We start from the raw sequence: 25,287 nt of genomic DNA, 5'->3' as shown, positions 1-25,287 counted from the left end.
TGAGTGTGGCTGAATGATTGTGAGTATAACACGACAGATTCTCTCTGGCTTTCTCTTGTAGGAACTGAAAAATAGTTCACCGCTCTCAATCTCTTTGTCTAAAAAGTTTGGGCCCAGGCCCTGAATGTGTTTTTATTTATTTAATGGGAGTCTGTTTCTCTCTGTCGATTTTATCAACTCAAATTACAGAGTTGTGTTGGCATGATAAGACATTCCTCGAACCCTCAAGGCAAATGTCTGCACAGGTTGAAATCTGTGTCACTCTCTCTAGACCTCTCCCCTCTCTCTATGTTTCTAAATCTCTCTCTATCTTTTACACGTGGTCATCCTTTTTGAGAATCTTTCTGCATCCCTTCTCTTTCTCTGTTTTTCCCTCTCCCAATTTCTTTCCCTGTCTCTCTCACCATCCATCACTCTCTCGATCTCCCCATCTTACTCTGAACCTCTTTCGTTTTTCTGTCTACACTGTCTATCTCTATCCTTCTGTAACTCTCCATCTCTCTCTCCAACACTTTATCTGTCTATCATTCTGCATCTCTCTCTCTCTCTCTCTCTCTCTCTCTCTCTCTCTCTCAATATCCCCCCGTCCTTCCACACATCAATCTCTGTACGGTCTCCCTGCTGCCCCCTTAGCCGTGACATTAACCACAGTTTAGACAAGCATTCTTTTGCAATGAGAAGCCCCAAAAAAGTGTTTCTCCTCTCTCTCTCCCCCCTCCCTCTCTCCCTCCTTCCCTTTCTCACTCTCTCTTTCTATCTCCCTCCATCTCTCCCTCTCTCCCTCCCTCTCGCTATCCTTCCCTCTCTCTTTCTCCCTCCCTCCCCCTCTCTTTCTCCCTCCCTCCCCTTCTCTCTGTCTCTCTTCTCTCTCTCTCTCTCTCTCTCTCTCTCTCTCTCTCTCTCTCTCTCCGGCTCCATTCCATTTTCTGGCGAACGACACTAAAGAAGAATAAGAGAGAAAATAATTCCTCTGGCTCTTGGTACGAGGAGGGGCGCCGTGTTTGTTTTCGGTTTAAGGTTATCCCGGGAACACGCGAGTTTCTCCAAAAATAGGCAGCAGAGATGGGAGATGAGGGGGGGGGGGGGGGGCTCAGGGTATGGAGGAATGGTGGGGGTGTTAGGGGAGGAGGGAAGGGGGAGGGAGGGAGGGAGGGGTGGGGTCCTGGGGTAGGGTAGGAGGGGGTTTGAGTAATGAACAGCAGATGCCGTATACCTTCGCTGGTAGTCGCATTCTTCGGAGCTCTGGTGGGAGTGTGATCCGTTCCCGAGCTTATGTCAGAGAGGGTGCTAGAGCTCTGCTTACCTGCAGGAGAACAACAGCTTTAGGGGACACGGTACAACAGGGAACAGCTTTAGGGGACACGGTACGACAGGGAACAGCTTTAGGGGAGACGGTACAACAGGGAACAGCTTTAGGGGACACGTTACAACAGGGAACAGCTTTAGGGGAGACGGTACAACAGGGAACAGCTTTAGGGGAGACGGTACAACAGGGAACAGCTTTAGGGGACACGGTACAACAGGGAACAGCTTTAGGGGACACGGTACAACAGGGAACAGCTTTAGGGGACACGGTACGACAGGGAACAGCTTTAGGGGACACGGTACAACAGGGAACAGCTTTAGGGGACACGGTACGACAGGGAACAGCTTTAGGGGAGACGGTACAACAGGGAACAGCTTTAGGGGACACGGTACGACAGGGAACAGCTTTAGGGGAGACGGTACAACAGGGAACAGCTTTAGGGGAGACGGTACAACAGGGAACAGCTTTAGGGGAGACGGTACAACAGGGAACAGCTTTAGGGGACACGGTACAACAGGGAACAGCTTTAGGGGAGACGGTACGACAGGGAACAGCTTTAGGGGACACGGTACGACAGGGAACAGCTTTAGGGGACACGGTACGACAGGGAACAGCTTTAGGGGACACGGTACGACAGGGAACAGCTTTAGGGGACACGGTACAACAGGGAACAGCTTTAGGGGAGACGGTACAACAGGGAACAGCTTTAAGGAAGACGGTACAACTAGGAATAGCTTGAAGGAAGACGGTACATAGGGAATAGCTTTAAGGAAGGCAGTACAACTGGGAATAGCTTGAAGGAAGACGGTACATAGGGAATAGCTTTAAGGAAGGCAGTACAACTGGGAATAGCTTGAAGGAAGACGGTACATAGGGAATAGCTTTAAGGAAGGCAGTACAACAGGAAATAGCTTTAAGAATTTACATGGGTAATGGATGAGTTGTGCAGCAGACCATACTTTGAACATAAAAGTTGACTTTGTATAACGATAGACCCTAAACTAAACAATCTGTAGCTACACACTCTTACACCCTTAACCCTAGACATATCCTCCCAATGTCTTTCACTGCAACTAACTGTGTCTAACTTTACACCATAACTTAACTCATCTTTACACCATAGACCTAACTTTTAATCGTACACCCCAGCCCGCGATGTTTGTAATGTTGCATCATTTATAATTAAATAAATACAAACATTGTAAATCACTTAAGTCACTTAATATTTTACATTTGAGGTATCAACCAGACACTCTCCAGCGTCAGTGTCTGATGTCATGTGTTTCACTACCCTTGCTAGTGACCTGTTTCACAAGTCGGTTAGTAGCCGTCATCTAGCATCCATAAAGACCGCTCTCTCTCACTCTCTTACTTTCTGCCTTTTTCTCTGGATGAAACACGATTGGTTGGAGCCGGGAGGGGCTTCCCAAGTGTCCTCAGTGTCATGACCCCAGAGAGCCATAGGATCTACTTCAGCACCCCACCCATCTTTAAAAACATGCACTGCAGTGCTAGAGCCGCACTATCTGTTCTCGTCTGAATCAGAGCACGGCTCTCCCCTCCACCACTGCCTGCACACCAGATGTACAATGAACTGGTTTGAGTTATTGTGAAGATGCTTGTACTTATGATGTTTAGAGGCATGGCGTTTGTAGTTATGATGTTTGCACTTCAGTTGCAATATCAAGAGTTGCTCATTCATATCTCTGCTAATCACGTTTGCGTTTGTCGGTTTGGAAAATAGCAAGGGTCATTTTGATGCGTTTTTGTCCCGTCCTGATGTTAGGAAGAAAAATCGTCTGAACTGAAATCCCATTTAACTTGCTTCCCTCATAGTGAGCCAGAACCTGTCTTTTAAATGAGAGATGTGCATTTGCCTTATTTGATGTATGATTACCGCTACATGTGTCATCAACAGAATACTTCATAAGTCACTCGGCCTGCTCAATATCTTTTTTTTATTGCCTCAGCGTTGATTTATCTTTCGACTTGATGGAAACGGGAACATGAATGCGCCGAAGCTTAGTCCTCCCATAATTCAACAGGAAACGAATGTCAAACAGGCGCTATGTTTGAGTCGGCTAGCTCAGTGAGCGCTAGGCTGATACGGCTAACAACTCATGAATACTGCTTTGCAATTGATTCATTTAGAAGACACTTTTCATCCCAAAGTGATTTAGGGTGAGTACAAGATCCTACTCAATAAAGCTGTGGACATCTGGGATCAAACCCACAACCTTTCATGGTGGGAGCAACATGGTGCTACTACACCACATTTACCAATAAACGTTTGTATTTATTTGGTTAGTTTGATATTGTAAGGCATTGTTTCATATATTTGCACTAGTCAATGTATGGTGAATATGTGCTACTACTACTTCTACTACTACTACTATATTTCAGCAGACGCAAAGTGAATTGACAGTGAATTTCCTTTTTAGTTACAGGTCATTTAAGTTCAGGTAGGGGTCAACGACGCCTACAGGTAGACTGTGGACATTGGGGGGTTCTCAAACCCAGAACCTTTCTGCTGGAAGTGAAACACCCTAAATCACTGGGTTAGGGAGACGCATATCTGAAGTGAGGACGGTGTGTATCGCGGAGCTCCGAGCAGAGCAGACAGTAAATGGTTGTGTGAGGAGCCACGTTCCTCTCTCCATTCACGAGTGTGTCTCCTTGGCTTTGCTAAGCCAAAGTTTGTCTCTCTCTAGCAAAACCCCAACCTTGACCACTGAGCTCCCAATGCGACCTGTTCTAAATAAAACGAGACGACGCAGTGGTAACCACCAACTTCTACGAAAGCGTCAGAGTAACGGAGCCAAGAAATGATAGACGCCGGGTTTTTCTGGTATGGAATGTGGTAATGTTTCAGAGAATTTGAGACGACGAAGTATGCTGAAGGTTAAACAACGTCATTCCATCACCCCACGCCCTTATCAGACACAAACACACACTCATCCATGTAAACACACACACATACATGCATAAATGTTCATATATATATGTGATACAAAAGACAAACATCAACACACAAACATACTAAGTCAAATGACACAATTAACACACACTTAAATCAACACACCGCCACAACACCACCCCTAATTACAACGTTGTAAACTATACACTACACTGAAAAATAGATATGTGTGGCCCATGATAACAGTATGCCATGACATCACTCGAAGGGAAGGCACTTCATCTGGCCTTGGCTGGAGATGTTGGACAGCAGAGAGGAGATCTCCTCCTCTCCACCACACAAATCCGTCTCGCTCCTCCACGTAGCCGTGATGTTGCTTTACCCAGAAATAACTGTTGTTGTTTTGCTCAATTTAACATCTCCTTCTCCTCCTCCTCCCCTGCTACCTCGTCTCCCCGGGCAGTGCACACGTCCAGCAACAGCGACAGCACCGTTATATCATAGGCTTACTTATATTTTGGGGCAGTTACTTTTTTTGCAAACCAGTAGTTTGCTTTGTGTATAAATAACTTGGCACTGCCGTCCATCCCTGCAGTAAAATGGTCATTTGACCCCGTCGAGGTTCCTTCCTGTGTGATTTACACTGCAGGCCAGGGTTACTGGGTTAGGGCACGTGAGTCGAATGCTTTAATGAGCATGCGAACGTAGAACGGTTTCAATGGCGATCGGCGTGAAAGCCTACCGACAGCCCACTTTCTGTCTTTCATATGTCCGGAGTGATCGCAATTGGTTAGGAGATTTTCTGCATGTTTGTGACAAGTGTGTAATTGATCTGTCTCAATGCCAGGAAAACAGGATGTGTAATTTGATTAACTTTGAAAAAAGTTGATCATATTATCCTTTTGATTGGTAAGACTGAGTATAAATCTGTCTGCCGGTTTGTAGAGGGTTTTTAGTGTGTGTATTTGTGGTTGTGTGTGTGCATATATATGTGTGTGTGTGTGTGTGTGTGTGTGTGTGTGTGTGTGTGTGTGTGTGTGTGTGTGTGTGTGTGTGTGTGTGTGTGTGTGTATGCAGTGGGAGGGAACTAGGTAACATGGAGGAGGCTCGATGTGAAAACAGAGAGATCAGAGTATGCTAACTCCACCCGGGCTAAGAGAGCCACGCTGCGAATCGAACCCGGTTCACTGATGCTTTGAGCCAATAGAAGATAGAGACTCATAGTAAGTCTTGTGGTTGAGTTAATTCATAATGAAACCTTAACCTGTTATAATAAAGTGGATTCTTGTACTAGGCCTATTTGGAAATGTGTGACGTCACAAGTAGATTGGACCTATTGTGGTCCAATATGCAAACATATGCAAATTACTGGTAGGTTTAACTGAAACTTAAAAAGTTGCATATTTATATAGTTATTTGTAATTCACTCTGTATTGTCAAATGCCAGATATGAATATTCACAAATTGGCTCATGATTGCTTCTTAATATTTTTCTTCAGTCGTCTGCAGGAGTATTAAGCCTATTTAGTGGAATATGTAAAGGCAGACTAGAAGCTTCGCTACAGCAAGACATCAACTCTAAATCACAAGTAAACAGTTGATGATTGGAGGTTATTGTAGTCTTTGTAGACTGACTAATTTGTACAAAATGGCTACCTTTCTTGACCCATGGTTGAATGATCCCTATTCAAAAATACCTTAAGCAGTTATGACATTGGGACTGTGCTCTGTCATGTTGACAATGCACATTGGCGTTTTAAAAAAGTCATGTCGTTTAGTGGGGAGAAACAAAGGAGCCATTGAGAGCAGGACTGGCTGGAGGTGAACAGACGCTGGACGCAGGATCTTTGTTCAGACATGTGTCACAACTTTATTGTGCGCTTCACTTCAATCCGGTATAGAAGGCTTCGTTATTACAACTTTGTTCTTAACAAATGTTAGACTTGAACGAATCCATGCCTTTGTGAAGTAGGATTCAAACAGTCTACCATTATGTATTCAGTTTTAAATAACGGGAAAGGAATAGCCTATAGCGCAATGTAAAGCTGTCGGAATCAAATAAAGAAATCAATTTCAAATTTGAAAATAGAAAACAGTCCCATCCCTGAACTTGCTATACCGACACATTAGACCAATTATGATAGCACCAGGCTCCAAAAGGAAAGTGATCATGCCAGATAGTCCCACTCTAAACAGGATCATTCAAAAGGAGAGAAACGCCAGATGTGGAGTCGACAGATCACGTACCTTCGCTTCCATACTGTTTTCCATTGTTGGCACCCATCTTAAAGAATACATAATCTATTAAAAACGAGTCAATATCCACAGCGGGCAATTGTTTTCGCCAAGGAACCGGACGAGCCGTGCACGGAGCGGGCTACTGTTCCTGGGCCGCCGACTCCCCCCGATAGTTAATCCAGATGTTGCATGATCGCAGCACGGCTGAACATGACGCAAACTCAACATCCACGCTCCTGCGAGGACCCGAAGCGACGGAGTCTCGCCCGCACTGTGCTACATCCTCGGGCCCGCATTGTTTCGGATGTATCCGGATTCGCGTGTCTCCTTTTCGAAAACTTTTTCAGCCCGCCGTAAATGGCAAGCAGCTGTGGATCAGGTTGAGCGCTCGGCAGTGGGAGCTGCCAAGCCGAGCGAGCGTCTGCAACACGCACAGCGCTGGTCCGGAGGATCTGGATTTAAAGAGACCGCAGACCAGGGTGGAGAAGACTAGAGCGTTCAGAACGCAAACTGCACACGAGATCCAAACTGCACAACCACCAGTATAACGGAAGGACTAAATCACTACGAGGAGCAGAAAAGCATTGTGTTTGTGTGTGTCTGTACTAAACGTTTCAGTTTGACAATTCTGAATTTAGTTTTTTCAAAAGGTACCCCCCCCCACACACACACACACCTCCCCAACAACCAAGTCAAGATCACTTAAGTTTCCTTATTGTTTAAATGTGAACCAATAGTGAAAACCATCAAATATTAACAAGGGAACAAACAAAATCACATCTTCGAACACAATATGAACTTTTTTTTTTTTACATACTAAAGGTTTTCTTACCACTAAGTAAAATTAGCTCAAAATGTTATCAATCGACACCGTATTGCCGCCAGTCTTCTTTATTTAGTTTTAATGGGCTTTCTCTTGGAACACATTATGCAAAAAAAATTCAAACTCTCTTGGCTGTCTGAATGAGGTCAGATGCCAAGGACCACGTAGTAACCAGTTTACCTAAGTGGAATGGATGACCGAGAACGTCTACTCCTGCAAACTTAAAGATGCATGTTATCAATCCATGACGTGAAATAATATATATTTTTTAATTTAATTAATTTAATTAATTAATATTTTATTAATTTAAACAAGACAAAAAACACAGAAACAAAAAGACAATCAATCAAGAAGCAAAGAAGCTCTTCAAATTGTGATGTCGAAAGTAGATTGGAACTATCACGGTCCATAATGCAAACATCACAAAAAAACGTAGGTTGGCCTCAATATAGGGGTATTTAAATATGCAGATTTATGCAGATGAGCATTCTTAATGAGTGCCTAGTTAGCCAACGTAGCACCCTTCATTCAGGCACAACGCTACGTTACATGAGCTCTGCTATTGGGCTGTCAGTGCTCATCCAATGGGAGTACTCGCCCATGGGTGCATCTCTCGCCTCACAGGGTGACGTTGTCATGGGAACTTCAGCCACCTGCTCCGGTGTGGAAGTCGCACCCGTGAAATAGTCTGACCCGTACACCGCATGCACGTCCTCTGGTCCCAATGCATTGTGGGAATTGTAGTGCGGCGGCAAGGACGCGGGGAGGGGGTCGTCGGGCTGGGAGACGAGGAGGGTCTCGGAGGAGGGTGGGGTGGGACAGGGAGGGACACCGTCACCTCCTGTCTGGGTGTAGAGGGGGTCCAGGGGAGGAGGAACCGATGAGGAGGAGGAGGAAGAGGAAGAGGAGATCTTCTCCAGCTTAGCACAGAGCGCCCTCATGGTCACTGGGATGGACATGCACCTGCACACACAAAGCTAGGGTTGGGTAGTTGACATGGATGTGCGTGTTGAGGTGTGTGTGTGTGTGTGTGTGTACATGTGCGCATATGTGCATATATGTGTGTGTAGTGTCGGCATCCTCTCATCCACAACGACTCACGTCATTCAAACATGTTTTGGTTGGACTCTACAAACGTATGGAATAGTTAGTGTATTCACTATTTAGTAAGGAAATAGTTACGTCCAATTACTATTAAATCCATTGGCAGATGCTTTTATCCCAAGTGACTTGCAGTAAATCTGAATAAACATGTCATTAAGGAGCAGGTAGGGGTGAGATCATGAGGTGACTCGCTAATCACTAGACCGCGTCCTCGTCATAGGATACCTCAGACCTCTTGCTGTGGACCACTTCACGCATCGCACCTGTTGATGACCCTGCAGGTGTACTCTTCCAGGGAGACCTCTCTGGTCCCGGCGGTGAACAGACTACAGCTCAGCTCACCAGAGAGCGGGATCTCCACCACCACTGCAAACACACAAAGAACCTTCCAGAACCTCTACTTGTATCCCCCTCCACCCTGACTGCCATGGACTGTAGTGAACCAATGGAAGGTCCCCTCTGGCACTGGGAACCGCTAAGGCCCTAAATGTCATAAGACGCATTTAACATGGAGTAGAAGTAGTCCTTATGTCTCAATGATGCATATGTATGATGCCAACCTCGAGGCCTCTACGCAACTGACCTTTGGGGCCAATTGGTCAAACAGACAGCGCTCCCTCCACTGATTAACCGCAGTATGCCTTATACTGGCCAAAGGTTCCCTTTCCCAGCTGTGGTACTATGTTACAAGCCACTCTCTTTCTCTTTAATATTTCCCTTTACCGTCCTGTCCGTGAAGGCGCCAAGGCTATCTAATCACTTACGGATAGCGAGAGATTCAACGTCTGGTCTCTGGAAGGTCACGGCCAGGCTGGTCTCCAACTGCATGAGGATCTCGAACACCAGGTCCTCTCCTGAGCCGCCTGTATGATCAGGATAAACAACAGCAATCAACAAACGACACATATTTAAACACAGATAAAAGGGGGTTACCTGCAAAACCCATTTGTCCCATCACTCTGGAATTAACCTTTATCTTCCGCGTATGCATTTTTTATTGTTGACGACAATCTCTCAAGAAAATTGTAATTGTCGCCATAATGTTTTGCAGTACCACCACCACAATTACCGTCATCACATGCGATGACACCATCACCATGTGTGATGACCTCTCCAGCAACACAACTGCACGTCCTTTACCATTGCACCCAGAGCTCATACCCTCTCTGTCCCCCCCCACCTCTGTCAGCTAAGCACACCGCACTTACGTGGACCAGCCGTCTGGGGGGCGAGGCAGCTGGCCAACAGGGTGTTGATGGCACACTGGTGGCGAAGGACCTCCAGTAGGCCGGTGACGTGGCCGGGTCGAGAGAAGGGGAGGCAGCCCACCACGGTGCCCCTCATGGCGGGCAGCTCCCACGCACCGGCTGGGAACACGTAGCGGTGCTGGAGGTCACCGGGAAGAGACTGTGACGCAGACGGAGAGAGAGAGGCGCTTTGGAAAACTGAATGCTTTGATAAGGCTAAACAGGAGGAAATTCATAGATATACATTACAGACTGATGGTTATAAAACAGGTGAAATGAAGCAGGTGAAATGGCCACTCCTATACCCCAACAAGAATGTAAAGAATAGTAATTTATGAGAAATGCTTTCTTTAAAGGTCATAGCAGGTGAATGTCGAGGTACCACTTTAAATTCTCGGTCCGCCTGTTCCAATGCCTCGTCACCACTACTGGAGTCGCTCAAACCTTTCATCAGAATTGTGTGAAATGGCGCCCACTGTAGGTCAACATCTGGTACTGCCACTTCTATATGGTAAAACAAAACAAACGCATTTAAACAAAAGTTAAAAAGGGTTTAGACTGATGTAAGACTGATGTTAGACTGGTGTAAGACTGCAGACTTAAATCCGTGGCTATGAATCATACAAAAATAATACACAAGTTGAGTAAGTAGGTTATAAGTACTAAGTTATAAGTTGAAATGTCAACAGACAGAACTTAAGGTTAATGGACAGTATCACCCAGACCTGTCATTTGGCCGATCTTGGTCAGAAAGGAGGAGAACATGGGCAGGGGTGGGTGTAACCTAAGCACAAAGCATGCTGGGAAACTCTCGCTGGGTATTTCACTCAATGGCATAAACACTGGATTACTGCCAAAAGACATAAGAACCACAATTATAGAATCAAATCATACAGTAGTTAATGTAGCATTACATACACGAGAGTAAGCAATCTAATAACAATATTAAGAATGTAGTCATAGAACAGAAGCTTTTATCCAAAGTAAAGGGGTTATACAGACATGTCTTAACGAGAAGATAGGGGTTAGACAATGCATACAGAGACGGTAATAAAAGAGCAGTTAGGAGTTGGACATTATAGAGCCACGTAAGGGAGCCTCTTGCTGTATGATGTCTACAGGTTGGGCTGCAGACATTGGGGGTCAAATCCAGTCGTTTTTGGCTGGGAGTCAAACATCCTACCCACTCCCCTTTCTATTGGTCTGTCTATCTATATCTCACAATACAGTTTCCTCAGATCAGGCCTTATACACATGAACGATTCTGTAGGGTATTACTAAGATGGTATTATTACGGAATTTATATTACTGGTTAATGGTAATTATATTACCATTACTAGGATATCATTACAGTTTATTAATTGTCCCTTCAGATTAAAACGATTTTAAAAAGGTGAAGTGTGTAGGATTTAGCAGCACCTAGCAGTGAGGTGCAGATTGCAAGCTTACACTGCCCCTTTAAGAGTAATTGTTATGGTTTTGCTGCGGTGGTATGATGGTAATGAGATGATTTTACAATAGTAGTAGTAGAGACATGTTACCCCTGTGTATCAAGCTGTGGGGGAACTGGAAGCAGGGAAGCCATCTGCAGAACATGGACCACATCACTGAGACCTACCGTCACCTGGCCCACATGGCCTACCTCCTCCATGTCCCAAACATCTGCATGAACAAAATAAAAAAAACAATAATGTCCACGGTCAGTGGCAGGAAAACGTTTTTCATGGGGTGCTGTAAAATCAACAGCAACGAGTTAAAGGTCGTTTTTGCAAATTTGAGAAACTAGCCAGAGTAAGTACAAAAACCATGACTAGCTTGCTAGCTTTAGCAATAGGTCTGCCTACCCTTCTGGAAGACTACGTTCATTCACAACAAGCCCCGGGCAGAATGCTCGCTGTTAGCCGCGTAGGTAGGTTCACAGACAGGTTAACCAACTTACTTGAACTTGAAGCTTTGAGCACATCGGAGGGACTGACGTAGAACTGGATGGTCAGAGGGCAATCTGAAAGAGCCGTGTTTTCGGATCAGTTTAGTTTAGTTACATCAAAAACTTTCAAGAGTGCATTCAAACGATGTCCACACACACCTTCCTTTCCTTGAGTTAGATACCCAGTCCTGCCGTTAAGTATCGTGTCCACTCTGGTGTTATAATCCTTGATATTTCTGACGGGGAAATGCCATAACATACAGTATTATTTTACTATGTATTCCTCTGTGAGTGTCGATGCCACTCCTCAGTGAAACTCTGCTTCGTAAAGTGACATGCTATGTACAGTGGCATGAGTAGCGTACAAGTGCCTTGTAGGTTGCCTAAAAGGCCCAAGTATACCCACACTGACCTTGGTAACCGAGAAATCTTCAGCAGATCCTTCCCCAGGTACTGTAGCGACGTGAACAACTTTATTTTGTCTTCACTGGAAAGAACCGAAAACAATTAAATGGGTAAAGTGTGTATGACCTTGACCAGGACCATAGGTCGAGGGTCACCTTTCATTCCCAGGTACGTTGTAGAGGGCAGCAAAGCCCTCCAACTTCTTGGAAAACGCCACAAAATTCTTTGACCTGTGTGACAACCAGGTTAGCTGTTTTTTGCGACTCATAGTTATGGCTCATGATAGTGAATCCGGGGATACCCAACAGACCAAATCTTGGCCTAGTAAAAACAAACTGAATATTTAAATACATTTACGATACACAACTCTTCTTTAACAAATAACATTGATTTATACTGGTACCTCAAGAGCACCAGCAGCGATTCATTGGACTGAAGGGAAAACAAAGGGAATTCAATGATAATCATTAGGATAATTATGATCTGATTCAAACTTTGATCATCAATCAGCCAATCAAATCATTGCCTCCAAATCCATCCGATTTATAAGGACTCATACCAATTAGCCAATCAAATTAACAAGTTGTGTTAACATGAGCTAACATTGGTCTGATCATGACATATCGTTCTCACCATGGGGGGCTGTCCGTGGGGGGCCACCTTGACATCCTGAACCCCCCCCTGGAGGGACAGGGCCACCTCCAGGTAGAAGAGGTCTGCTGTCAGGTAGCATGTCGCCTCAGAGAAGTGGAAGCCCATCCTGAGGAACCCAGGTGGAAGTGAAAATGGTTATTATTAATAAATTACAGTTGTAGGAGCCAGAAGGGTTGTTATTGTTTCTCATATTTGTCGGGTGGTTGTAATATTCCGATGCATTTTACATACAAAACCAGTTGGCCTCTCACTAATGAACCCCAGATTAACTCCGGAGAATCAGGTCAGGAGATGATCAGGAGTTGCCCTTTCACACATGCAACACATAACCGGAGATAAGCCGCACAAGACATGTTCACACATATTGGAGATACTCCATATACTTTAGGCAAGGGGTGGTGCCTCGGTAGAGGGTGTAGGAGGCAGAACGTGACACAGAAAGTATGCAGTGGAATTGCATTGGAGTTTTGTTTACAACACATTGAAGATGGCTGGTGAGTCCACCCACTCAGTAATGCCGACTTTTCTTGCTTTGAAATCAATACTGCGTTTATCTAGACGGCTGGTGAGTCCACCCACTCAGTAATGCCGACTCTTCTTGCTTTGAAATCAATACTGCGTTTATCTAGACGTATCCACAATATCAACAGAAGAGTGGAGGGCAGAAAGAGGTTCTTTTCAGATATTTACCCTCGTTGTTGGGCTATCTTCTCAAGATGGGACATCATGGCATTGAGTGAGAACACTGAAACACACAAGGTTAAGTATGATGGTAGTGTATAGAAGTGTTTGGTCAGGCATTGTGTTACGAGTTAAAATTGTGTCCACAGATTAATGGACCCGATAAACAACGTATCTTTTGTTTTCTTACCATTGAGAGCTCTGAATTTCTCAAGACATCGAACCAACGGCTCACACGGTTTAGTCTTATCTCTCACTTTTTCCTGAAAGAAACAAAACAAACAAGATGCAATATTTCCCATGCTCCTCCTAATCATCAAGACAGAATCAGCTAGTACTAAACATTTGGTAATTGTTCACCCCAAGAACGGGGTGGCTGTTAAAACCTCAGGGGTCTGGATTCTGTTAACACCTGGTCTGCAAAGAGTAAAAAACAGTTTCTACACAGCACTCTTATAAAGAAGGCAAAGACCATAACAACATGTTTGAGAGGTTCTAAGTCAATCAAGGTGCAACCATTGGCAGCCGTCAGAGAGGATCAACACATCAGTGTGATCTTCCTAATCACACCCAATTGTTAAGGTTACCCACTTGTGTCTTCCTCCTTGGCCAGATCATACACAGCAGGTCCAATAGCTGCTCCCCCCCCCAACCCTACTCTCTCATGCTCTATTTGCATTGGCTCTGACTCATGTCAATCATGATGTGCATGAATGAACTCAGAAGTAGAACGAACAAAAGCCTTAAAATGCCTCCAAACTTCTTGTTGTCCTCCTAATAATTATTATTTGATGGTTGCCACTCTCTGTGAGCCCATCCCCTGAAATTCACCTGAGTCAACCACTGACAGAGCGCCTGCCTATTCCACGATGAATAAGAGCTCAACACACCCTGATTAACAGGCCAACGCCTCTGTGTCAGCGCTATAAAAGGAAGCTCAGCACAGCATACCACAACTAGGGGTTATTCACTGCTTAGCTTTGCTTCAAAACAACATGATTGCGAGCTAGAGGCATCACTTTTAACATGTTAGCGCCCATGTCTACATAATTATAAGTAAAGGTCTGGTACAACTTGAAAATCTTCAATGAGCCATCAATAACCCTGTGTATTATAATTATTACCATACACACCACACATAAAATCAGTGGAACAAGGCCCTATCTTTCACAACAAGTTTGTGGCATCCAACATTTGGTACCAATAAACAACACTGTATGAAGCCGTGTGAGTAATCCGCTCTGGCGATGCAAACCGGTTTCAAGTTCCTTCACTGCATCCTGCTAAAGGCGCAGCAGTTGATGACAAACGATCTCCGAGGAGGAATCGACGGACAAATGGACCCAGCGTGTTTATTACCCAGAGACAAGATAAATGTTTCCAGGATCACCACAACAATGACATCATCTTAATGATCCTGTCGCCTGGTTACTTTACTTCCCTCATTGATCAACATTTCAAAACAGATGACAAAACCCTTCAGTGAAGAGCATCCCTCTCTGATAATGTGTATTGGTTATGTAAATATAATCAGTCTTCATAAAAACTGCAAACCTTTGCGTTTGAGGTTAGGTAACTGTCCTGATCGTTGTAAGGATGGCAGGATTTTGATGTGTGGTATATTAAGACATGGTTGTAATATGATGATGTAACCTGGAAAGCACTTGCACATAAATGGTGAACTGTTGATGTAATGATAGAGGGCAGGAAAACAAAGCAGGGTTATGGTTATCATGTGGTGATGCAATTCCACTAAAATGCGTTTTCTCTCACAGTTCCAATTTCCAGCAGTTAAATAATTAATCATCATGAGCGAATCCGTAGGAACCTTGTATTAATTATTATACAATCCCTCATTATAGACTATAGAGAAATTGTCAACATATCTTTACAAATAGTCATACGTTTATTTTGTTTGTTAAATCCCAATATGTTTCTTAGGTTTACCATGCATCTGCGAACAAGCAGGAAGGTCTCGTTCCAGGTCTTCTCTCCAAATTTGACGTGCAGGTCAGGGATTATATTTCGGCTATTCATCTCTGACTCACAAACGATAAATTATGGATGAATTATGCTTTTCGTTGACAAACTTGGAGAATGAACCGGACGAGTGGCTACTTTTAATGACATAAATCAAAAGTCAACAAAACAAACTATCTGGATTGAAGTAATCCCGATAAATCGATTACCATTTCATTTAAAACTGTAAATATCGGGGGGAATCGAGGCCTACGAAAATCTTTACTAATCTGCATGCAGCACGAGGGATAGGTCTCCGCCACTGGGCCAATTAATCAATCACCTGTCGGCGATCGATCCACTGTCTGTCTGAAATATAAAACCCAAATCCCGTTTAACAACAATCACGTTATACACAAATCCCACACCGTACCCAAACAAAACACCGTGCCAAGAATAACACAAACGATACAAGAAGTAGGCTTGGTTTCAACCGTGGTTTTTGCTGTTTCCCCGGTGGGCGGGCGTTGTCTGCTCTGTCAGACGGAGCCGAGCCCAGGGCATGCAGTCTGCTAGGGACCTGTCTCGGGAGTTATCTCGGAGGCTAGTCATGAGCTAACAAGTATACAATTTAGGTCTTCTCCCCCCCCAAACTTAACCACTATAGCCCAGCGTTCACGCCTGGAGGCAGTGCTAAGGTAAGCCTGGTTCGACTCACCTTTAATGGGTATTTGTTTTATTGGAAGCGGGGCTCTCGGCTTGAATGACAGTGGGAGGCGGGTTTACCCGATCCGCTGTCAGTGCATCGTCTGGGGTTAAGCTGTGTTCACGCCTTATGGGAATTTGTGTATTACCTTACCCTTTCGAATTGTAAATAATGTCCGAACCAACATTCAAATTGTAATTACAAGAATGAAGATTCAATCTTTTTCTAAAAGCTCCGTAATTATCCGGCTTTATGGAAAACATTTCCCATATGACGTGAACGCATCATCATGCCGCCTTCACGTCTCGTGGGGATAGCAGAGAGTGGCCATGGGAAAGCGGAGTTGCCTGTGCTAGTTGGCTATTCCGGCTCCGGAGCTAAGTAGCTAGGTAGCCTATACACTTGACACAGACCGTGTGATTCCCATGACACGATCGACCGAGCTGCGGACGAGAGGTATCCTGCTGTGTTTTAATAATTCTCCGTTATGATGACATGGAAATGTGTCTCCCTCCTCGCATAATTTGCTTTGTGCTCAGCCGGTTAGCTATAACCACTTAGAGTTAACTAGTCGTTATTATCGAGGCTTATCTCATTTAACTAGTTAACGTGGGTTAATTATGTGTCATTTCTGGAAAACAGCCATGGGTTTAACTAGTTACCGGGGTATTAAACCGGCTCACCCCGCCGAGCGGTTCAGTTCGGGATGCGATTGACGTTGTGCCCGACATACTAATACATCTCACCAGCCATGAGTGTTTTTAACCTGTTAGTTGACACATGTTGTACAGGTTACTAAGCCCCAGCCAAAGACGACGCCTATCCGCTTCATGGACGCAATTAACTTGGCGACATGTTGTGTTGGGCGAATAATGCATTGTTTTTTTTTGTTTGTTTTTTTACAGTGGTGAGGAATAAGGGTGTGTGACTTGACATTTGCATGTAGTCCTATTTGAGGGAAATACACTTGCCTCCGTGCTGGGTTGTTGTAGAAACCTGTAATCCTCACCCTTGGTTTTAAATGTAATAATGTAAATAACGTTTTGTTTCAATAATATAGAATATACTGGACCACTGTAGTGATCATTAATGTATACGTTAAATAATGCAGCAAAGTTCCTACCACACAATTTAGCCACTTATCTAGAATGGTCAATAATGTATGGTTCAATAATGCAGCTATACTGTAATGTCTACCTTAACTGTTTGTTATGTTTACATTCATTGTCTTTACATTTAAATTAGTTTTATTCCTGTTATATTCTACTACTGTTACCGGTCTATTATTATCTTGGTTAAATTGATTTCGGTAAAAAACAGAAGATCTACAGTCGTTATGAAAGATCTCAACTAACTGAACGATGTGTGCGTCAATATTCTCGTCAATCTCTTTTGGTCTTCATATTTCTCTGAAATAGTTTTGTGGTTTTGTGATCTAATTAGGTTCATAGGGAAACTACGTAATAACTCCCCAGTGAAAGGGGAAGTCTGAAATCATTAAGAAAAATCCCCCAACTGCTGTTTGATGAAAGCCATATCGTCCCTCTTCGAGAATTTAAAGGAGTTGTACTAACTGTGAATGTGACTATGTTACAATGACATTCTCTCAGGAGTATTTTGATGTAGAAGATGCATTATGCACAGTTACAGCTGCTGAATAAAATATTAAAAACGTTATATAGTACTTGCTATACCCCACAATAAAAACAAAACAAAATGTCTTGAATTATGAAAAATAAACAATCAAATCAAACCCTGATAACACAATCTAATGTTTAGTTTCCTCTTCCCATGTCTCCAGGAATTGCAACCCCGCCTCATTTGCTGCTGGAGAATCTGGTGAATCTCGTTCGCTCCCTCTCCCCATCCTCTCCCAGTAGTCCTCCACACTTCCTTTTCCAGAGCTTGAGCTCGCCCCCTGTCCGCTGCTGCCAAGCGCTGGGTGAGCAGAGCCATGGCCACCGCGAAGCCCAAGGGCCAGAACTCCCTGGCCCTCCACAAAGTGATCATGGTGGGGAGCGGTGGGGTGGGGAAGTCTGCCCTCACCCTCCAGTTCATGTATGACGAGGTGAAGAGACACACACACACACACACACACACACACACACACACACACACACACACACACACACACACACACACACACACACACACACACACACACACACACACACACTTTTTTCACTTCAACGTATTGCTGTGTCAGATTCACTCTTGGGACAACATGACCCTTCCAAAAACCTTTTTTTGATGTCTCTAGTTTTTACCGGTAGGGCATTAAAGATAAACAGTCAGATCATGGTTGGGATGTCTAAATATTCCAACTGTCGACAATGAAATCCAGCAGGGATGTGTAGTTCTTTGATCAGCAACCAACCAGTCCGATTATTAGCTGGTCATGTCCAGCTCAACTAACATAGAGCAAGTCATCAAAGATGAGAAGTATAAATGGCTATTGTTGAAAACTTTAATCAATCAAACTTTATTTATATGTGAATTATGTAGGATCACTGCAATAGAAAGTGCTTAAGAAGGGAGACTACCCAATTTGAAGAAATTACATGTAAAATGTAACAAAATATCAGGGTTCTTCCACATAGGGATACACTTTACAGGTTGATTTAAAGAAAAATGATGACATACAATATACAAACCAAGGAGGAACTTAAGAGGAAAGCAACATTCTTAAGATGAAGATGTCCACCAAAAAGTCAACCAATATGCTGCGGATTACGAGTGCACCGTACAATTAAGATCTCAATGTGGGCTCCCAGTTCGTGGAGGACTACGAGCCCACCAAGGCGGACAGCTACAGGAAGAAGGTGGTCCTGGACGGTGAGGAGGTCCAGATCGACATCCTGGACACGGCGGGCCAGGAGGACTACGCCGCCATCAGGGACAACTACTTCCGCAGCGGCGAGGGCTTCCTATGCGTCTTCTCCATCACCGAGCTGGAGTCGTTCGCCGCCACCGTGGACTTCAGGTGACTGAGATCCCAGTCATGTGGGCACTGCACTTTTTACTTCAGTCCCAAACGTGCCTTAACAGCTTCCAGAACAGGCTGTGAGAAGGTGGGTCTGTGTCTTGGGTATAGTGAAGGATAGTATGGCCACTGGCGAGGGTGTTTGAAGGTCGAAAGGCCTTGGGTTTGGTCCGCTGCCTAACCTGTATGTATCCGGAGCAAAATGCCGTTAACCCTATCTGCTCCCATAATAAACAAACATACTTTTGAATAATACTCTTGATTTAAATATATTTAGTCGTTTAAAGGTACGCAAGGATTTGTAGACCACTGTGTTTGTTGTGGCGCTGTTCCCCTGTGTTGTCCACCCTTTTTTTCCTCTGCACCTGCTTGCGAGAGAGATTCATGTGCGGGTACATTGCATTGCCGGTTGTATATATCAGAAGCCAATCTTCTTCACCGTTCACATTGTGTAGGAACTTGTTTCTACAAGTGTGTTTCAGTTGATTCAGGCCACAATTTTTATGCAAAAAAAATAACAGGAAAAGTCCACCGCTGCATCTTTAAGAGACACTTTATCCGATGCGGCATAGAGTGATTTCAGATGCATCTCATTGATTAGCAGGTTGTGGTTGTGGCGCCTTGCTCAATGATGTCATGTAAGACTAGCGACGTCAGGGATTGAAATCCGGTACCATTCGGTTTGAGTCACTCTTCACTTGCCTCAAGAATAGACTTATGTGTACATTTCTTTGGGGTATTTACTGTCTTTATTAACCTGTATTTCTTCCTTTTGTATTAGATTTGCACAGAATAGTAATCTTACAAGATACTTAAAATATATATATTTGGTTCAAGGTGTGGAGGTTAGCCCTTTGTAAAACCGAAGGATCTGTCCGTCGGTTGTCACTGCCTACCAGGGTCTGTATGTCGAGATGTGGGGGTCTGTCCCTGGTGACTGACCACGGTTCCCCTGTGTTCCCGCCTCAGGGAGCAGATCCTGCGTGTGAAGGAGGACGAGAACGTTCCCTTCCTACTGGTGGGGAACAAGTCGGATCTGGAGGACCGGCGGCAGGTCAGCGCAGAGGAGGCCAAGGCCCGCGCCGAGCAGTGGGGCGTCTGCTACGTGGAGACGTCCGCCAAAACCCGTGCCAACGTAGACAAGGTGAGAACCCCGCGCCAGACGACTGATCCAACGAGTGCCGTCATTAGGTCGAGTCCCAGAGACGGGCTTGTTATCCTACTTTTACGTAAAGCCTCTTGACTCACAATAAGGGTAGGCTTCGACGAACCATAGATATAGCTTTTCGTTGATCTCGGTTATAGGATGCAATAACCAGCCTGCATCTCACCGGGCTTCATCCATTTTTGTGTCCTAGAAAAACCTAGACATTTCGTTATGCCAACATCCACATGTTAGTTTAAATCACCGGAGTATGTCTAACCTTTTACAACAAGGCTGCTCCCCTCCTATTCCCTCTGCTTTATGTGAAACTCACTTTTTGCCCTGCCGCTTTATGGTAGACAAGCGAGAATGATCCCCCTAACTCTAGACGGCGTAACCAAAACATTACATATAGCGAAACGATGGGACTCATAGTTCTTTCATGTAAAAACAGTTCATACAATGTGAGGCGAAGGCTTTCTTGAAACCTAGACTTCATAACAGCTGTCCGCTGCAGCTGTAGCCCTGGTATGGGCTGCTGAGTGAAGCCCTAGACAGCGCTCCTTTCATTGGCACGGACGCCACAAAGAGTCTGTGTTTTATGCAAATACAGTACGCTCTTCCTCTGCATGCTGGCATGTTAAGTTGTGCCAAATTTTATTGCATTTTTTGTAAGTTATTCGTCCCAATGACACGTTTCCAAATTAAATCCCAATTAGTAATGAGACTAACCTGGTTGTCTCCTTAAAATTCTAACAGACGAGACCGGCAGCCTTTTAAAGCGACGCGGTTGTGTATCTGGATAATAGGCTGGCAGCACACATCACAGGAAGCAAAAAGTAGGATACTAATATTAGCATCTCCTATGTAGCCTTCACAAGGAGTTGCTGATCGCACTGAAACACGCAGTAAAATTTGTTCATTCCATACACACAAACAATACAGTCATTATTTGTTATGCAAAGCTTACTTAATCCGCTTCTTCCCGGTAGCTGTCCTTTTCTCTGCCTGTGAATATTGATACGTGCAGAGCGTGGCACACGCCATACTGTTACACTTGATGACTGGATGGTTGGATTAAATCTGTGTTGGGTGTTTATTATTCAAACTGTTTATGGTTTTATCCGTTATAGCTCCTTTACTAAGTGCGCGATTGAGTATGTTGACCTGACTCATTCCAATAAATAGTAATCCGACTGACTTGCTCTCCTTTGTTAGTGATGGTAAATTAACCTGCGCTTCCGCTCCGTCTTAACTTATGGAAACGGTCAGAAAATCGTGTGTTTCGGCTCTTAATTAGTCCAAACTAAAATCTGTAGGGCTCTGTGTTTTACGTGCTGTCTCGTCTTATCTTAAAGGAACACAACATATTTCCGTTGGCTCAGCAAACCAACAATAACTCATACAGCACTACTAACTAACTAAGAACCCTAATTATATACATTTCAAGATAGAAAAATATGTGATCGGTGTCAGATCGGCCGATCACACAAGGATCAGTGATCGGTATCACCCTAAAAACACCCGTCTTGATTAAACAATCCTTTGTAATCTCTCTAGCTTTTTAAAACTCACTGAAGAATGTCAGCATACAGTACACCATATGTACCTGGGTGGATCAATCCCTCGGTTAGAAAATGACACACTAGCGACACACCTGTGCATTTAAAGAAGCTTATCATATTAACTCAATTGATGGAGGGGGTTGAAACAAGTCGTGACAATTTAATAACGGGTAGAAAACACTGTAGTCCCTGGCTGCATTCCAACTATCGGTTCTGTAATACTATTTCCCCTCGCCTCCTGAACATATTCTCCTTAATGGCCATTGTATCCACTTTCCCAATACTTAGAAAGTTAAAGCTTAAGGCAAACAGCCTTGAGCAGCTTAGGAAAGAGGATACATTGCTGTGTCCTACACAGGAAGTGCTTTGGAAGTTTCCCAAATGAGTCATTAGACATACACCTTTAGAACCACCCATTTAACACTCCACGTTTCCTTTTAATGACGCTGAAGCAGCTCAACTGTGTCGTTTCCCCACTGCTTTTTTCCTCCTGCTTGACAATGACTTGACTACCGCTTGTATCCTGGAGGGCATAGGGAAGGAGCAATGGGAAGGAGGATGTCGGAAATGTTTTCTGGAATTGACATTTTAATGAACATTAATGATGTTTGTTTTGCAGGTCTTCTTCGACCTGATGAGGGAGATCCGAGCCAGGAAGATGGAGGACAGCAAGGAGAAGAACGGGAAGAAAAAAAGCAAAAGTTTGGCCAAGAGGATTCGAGAGAGATGCTGTATTTTATAGTGGCAAACGAAAGCAGCCCTGACTGCTTGTTTGTGTGTGTGTGTGTGTACGTACGGATTTATGTATGTATGCGTGTATGTTTATGTATGCATACATACATACATACATACATACATACATACATACATACATACATACATACATACATACATACATACATACATACAATATATATAAACATGCACACACACACATACATGTCTCAGACTTTTGCATTTACTTTGTGCCCGCACCTGACAACGACCTCCTCGTTCCTGGACCTCAGGGGTCTGGGCCATGGCCTTCCATTCAACGCTCCACCTCCCTGTTAATGTGCTCACACTTCAGACGGTCAATGTCACACCTCCATCCTCTGTCTCTCCCTTACTCTCTCTGTCCGTCTCTTGATTTCACTCTTTCAATCTCGGTCGTTCTGCTCTCTCTGACTCCGTCTCTTAAACTCATGTTGAGACAGGGTTTTCATTTAGGGCAGACTTTCTGCCCTAGAAAATACAGATAGGGTTATTCCCAAATGTTGTTTGGTCGTGTTGACAATTTGGTGTGTATGTATCGAATGTGTCTTAAGACCAGGTTGAAGTCAAGGGGGTTTAATTGTTGGTAGATTTTGCTGTAGGAGGACGTTCGTACCTCTGCTTATTTGCTCGGTTAAAGGCGTCTGTGTGTTTTTAGGTAGCTAGAGTCGTGTGACGTAAAGCCAGAGTTATCCTTTTGAGTGCGACCTTTTAGAGCCGACATTGCACTGATGCATTTTAAGAAGGAAAGAAGCGCTGAGTCCTTTAAGCTACCAGTGGTGTTGAAATGCCATTCCTATATTTTTAGATATCAAGTGTGTTATGTGCTATGGATATATACACACTAACATTAAGTCTATTCACTTTTATTTAGTGTTGAATGAATCCCAGTTGAAAGTAAGCACACTACTAACGCTTATTCCCGTGGAGGGGAGACGCCCCCTCCATTACGCAGCACGGTTTGAGGTCTAGGATGAATTGTGACATATTTAATTCTAACATTTCAGTTTTTACCTCACCTGGTTGAGTAGATTTCATGGCGTTTTTGTTTACATCCTGAAGGTGCTCTGACGAAAACACTAATACAGAGTTGTTCACAAGTCTGACCGGGAATAATAAATTGACAAAACAATGTAAAAACATATCTATTTTCCGCCCCTTGCACTGAGTCGTCATTGGTAACAGCCCAAACACCTCATTTTATTTCCTTTTGCTGATGTTTCCTAATTATATTTCACGGTAAATCGGAAACGCAATGTCAAATTAACATGTCCTATGAGTGAAGATCAATCTCTCCTGTCACAAAACCTCCTGTAACATTATAATTGAAAGGCATACCAATGCATCTTTTAATATATATGACACCCAGATTTTGTTATTCCTAAATTCTGGTGAAAGAAAGCGATGAGCAGAGGTTAAAATGTTTCCATTGCTTAACCAGGAATTTCAATTAAGTTTGTTTAATGTGCTTATCCATGTGCGTAGTTGCCTTTTTGGCCATACTGAATGTGATTGACCTTCTCTGTTTTAAGCGTTCTGCCAGCAGGATGCATAGTCAGAGAGTTTAAAGGTTATGCACAAGGTTATGTAGGCGAGAATATCTGTTACACTTTGAAAGGTGCCCTTGTGTAATTCCTCTGTAACCACAGCCCTCTCTGAAATGGATACTGCAATGTGTATTTAACATGACCAAGACTTTGTGGTTTCAATTTTATCACAGATGAGTGACTACTTAAATATAGTAAAATCGAATTGAACCCGAGTCTCAAACAAAGACTTTTTCTCCTCCTAATCCCTCATGTTAACTCATGGGGTGCACTTCATTAAACAATTGGTTTTCCATACCAATCATATCGCCTGATATAATATAATATGCAAATTAAACAATTATATGGCACAGAGGAAGAGAGCAGTAAGTCCCGAAATTATTTACATGGATTACAGAAAATGATCATGTATAACAAAATTATCTTATTTGGCATGGCACAGAAAGTTCCATATCAATTATAGATCTAAACTATTCAAATTTATATAAAATGTTTTAGTTATGGCCTGAAATAATTTCTTCCTATTTGGCTACATGGACGTCTATTAAGTGTCATCAATGGTGGTAATTATGTTATTTTGCTCTCCCAGATGGTTCATATTTAGAAGGACCTGAAGCCAGATGTGTCAATTGGTACAACCAAGATGCAACAATACTTATATAAAGGGCAGGTTAAAATGCATTGTTTGACATGATAGCTTCCTACTACGACCCTCTTAACACAAATTTCTGTAATGTAAATGACAAATCAGTCTTCATGTAAAGATGAAACGTAGTTAGACCATTTAATAATTTGATGCAAGATTCAACTTAACCTTTTGCCAGACTGTTGTGTATTTGTTGGAGCAATGACTGTACATTATTTTGGTAACATGAATTAAATTGCCTTTGACCTAACCTGAGGGACTTACATCTTAGTTGTTTAGCCAATCGCATCTCAATTTGTTATTTTCTTTATTTAAACCAAACCACTAATGTAGCTTCTGTGTCGCAACAAATGAAAAATAACATTTAATTCATTTTGTGAGCTATTTGCAAATAACTAATAAAGTGAAAATTACTAATAATGGTTTATATCTATTGAGTCTTTCCCCCCTTACCGGCCCCTCCACTCATGGGGCCGGTAAGTGTAAACACACCGTTTTCATGTTACGTATTCAAAACGGTTATATTCTATTAGACTTATTTGTATCATGCTAACTGTCAAAGTCAATCGCTGAATTTGCATATTCCCCACAACTCATTCATAATTTAAATAAAATAAAAATATATAATACAACTTTCTCGGATTTTACAATTGACCTTTTTTTGTGTAAAGTGTATGGGGTT

General features: G+C 43.4%; 2 protein-coding genes across 4 annotated transcripts in view; one reads left to right on the top strand and one right to left on the bottom strand.

Moving 5' to 3' along the window:
- Positions 1-6,835, bottom strand: part of LOC307088394 (F-box/LRR-repeat protein 7-like) — a 26,788-nt gene extending 19,953 nt beyond the window's left edge. Inside the window, exons 1-2 of one of the 2 annotated variants that reach the window (XM_079754260.1) lie at positions 6,471-6,835; positions 1,214-1,303 (exon numbers count right to left, since the gene is read on the bottom strand). In XM_079754260.1, the coding sequence (XP_079610386.1) occupies positions 1,214-1,303; positions 6,471-6,507 (127 nt within the window). In that variant the 5' untranslated portion in view covers positions 6,508-6,835. The remainder of the gene's footprint in view (positions 1-1,213; positions 1,304-6,470) is intronic. The other variant, XM_079754261.1, reaches the window with a different exon arrangement.
- A 9,000-nt stretch (positions 6,836-15,835) lies between these two features.
- Positions 15,836-25,167, top strand: ralaa (v-ral simian leukemia viral oncogene homolog Aa (ras related)). 2 transcript variants are annotated; one of them, XM_079755125.1, is made up of 5 exons: positions 15,836-15,959; positions 17,769-18,035; positions 18,742-18,950; positions 19,920-20,094; positions 22,279-25,167. In XM_079755125.1, the coding sequence occupies exons 2-5, from the start codon at positions 17,922-17,924 to the stop codon at positions 22,399-22,401; spliced, it is 621 nt and encodes a 206-aa protein (XP_079611251.1). In that variant the 5' UTR covers positions 15,836-15,959; positions 17,769-17,921; the 3' UTR covers positions 22,402-25,167. The 2 variants fall into 2 exon arrangements, with proteins under 2 accessions (XP_079611251.1, XP_079611252.1); XM_079755126.1 differs by lacking the exon at positions 15,836-15,959 and adding an exon at positions 16,307-16,423.
- The last annotated feature ends 120 nt before the right edge of the window (positions 25,168-25,287 follow it).

The sequence above is a fragment of the Pollachius pollachius genome (assembly GCF_949987615.1).
Source record: "Pollachius pollachius genome assembly, chromosome: 17".
Taxonomy (NCBI): Eukaryota; Metazoa; Chordata; class Actinopteri; order Gadiformes; family Gadidae; genus Pollachius; species Pollachius pollachius.
This window is presented reverse-complemented; position numbering and strand designations above follow the sequence as displayed.

Coding starts and splice junctions, on each gene's coding strand:
- ralaa (XM_079755125.1), top strand. CDS start 17,922: ATGGCCACCGCGAAGCCCAAGGGCCAGAACTCCCTGGCCCTCCACAAA. Junction 18,951..19,919: donor GCCGCCACCGTGGACTTCAG/GTGACTGAGATC, acceptor TTCCCGCCTCAG/GGAGCAGATCCTGCGTGTGA. Junction 20,095..22,278: donor CCCGTGCCAACGTAGACAAG/GTGAGAACCCCG, acceptor TTTGTTTTGCAG/GTCTTCTTCGACCTGATGAG.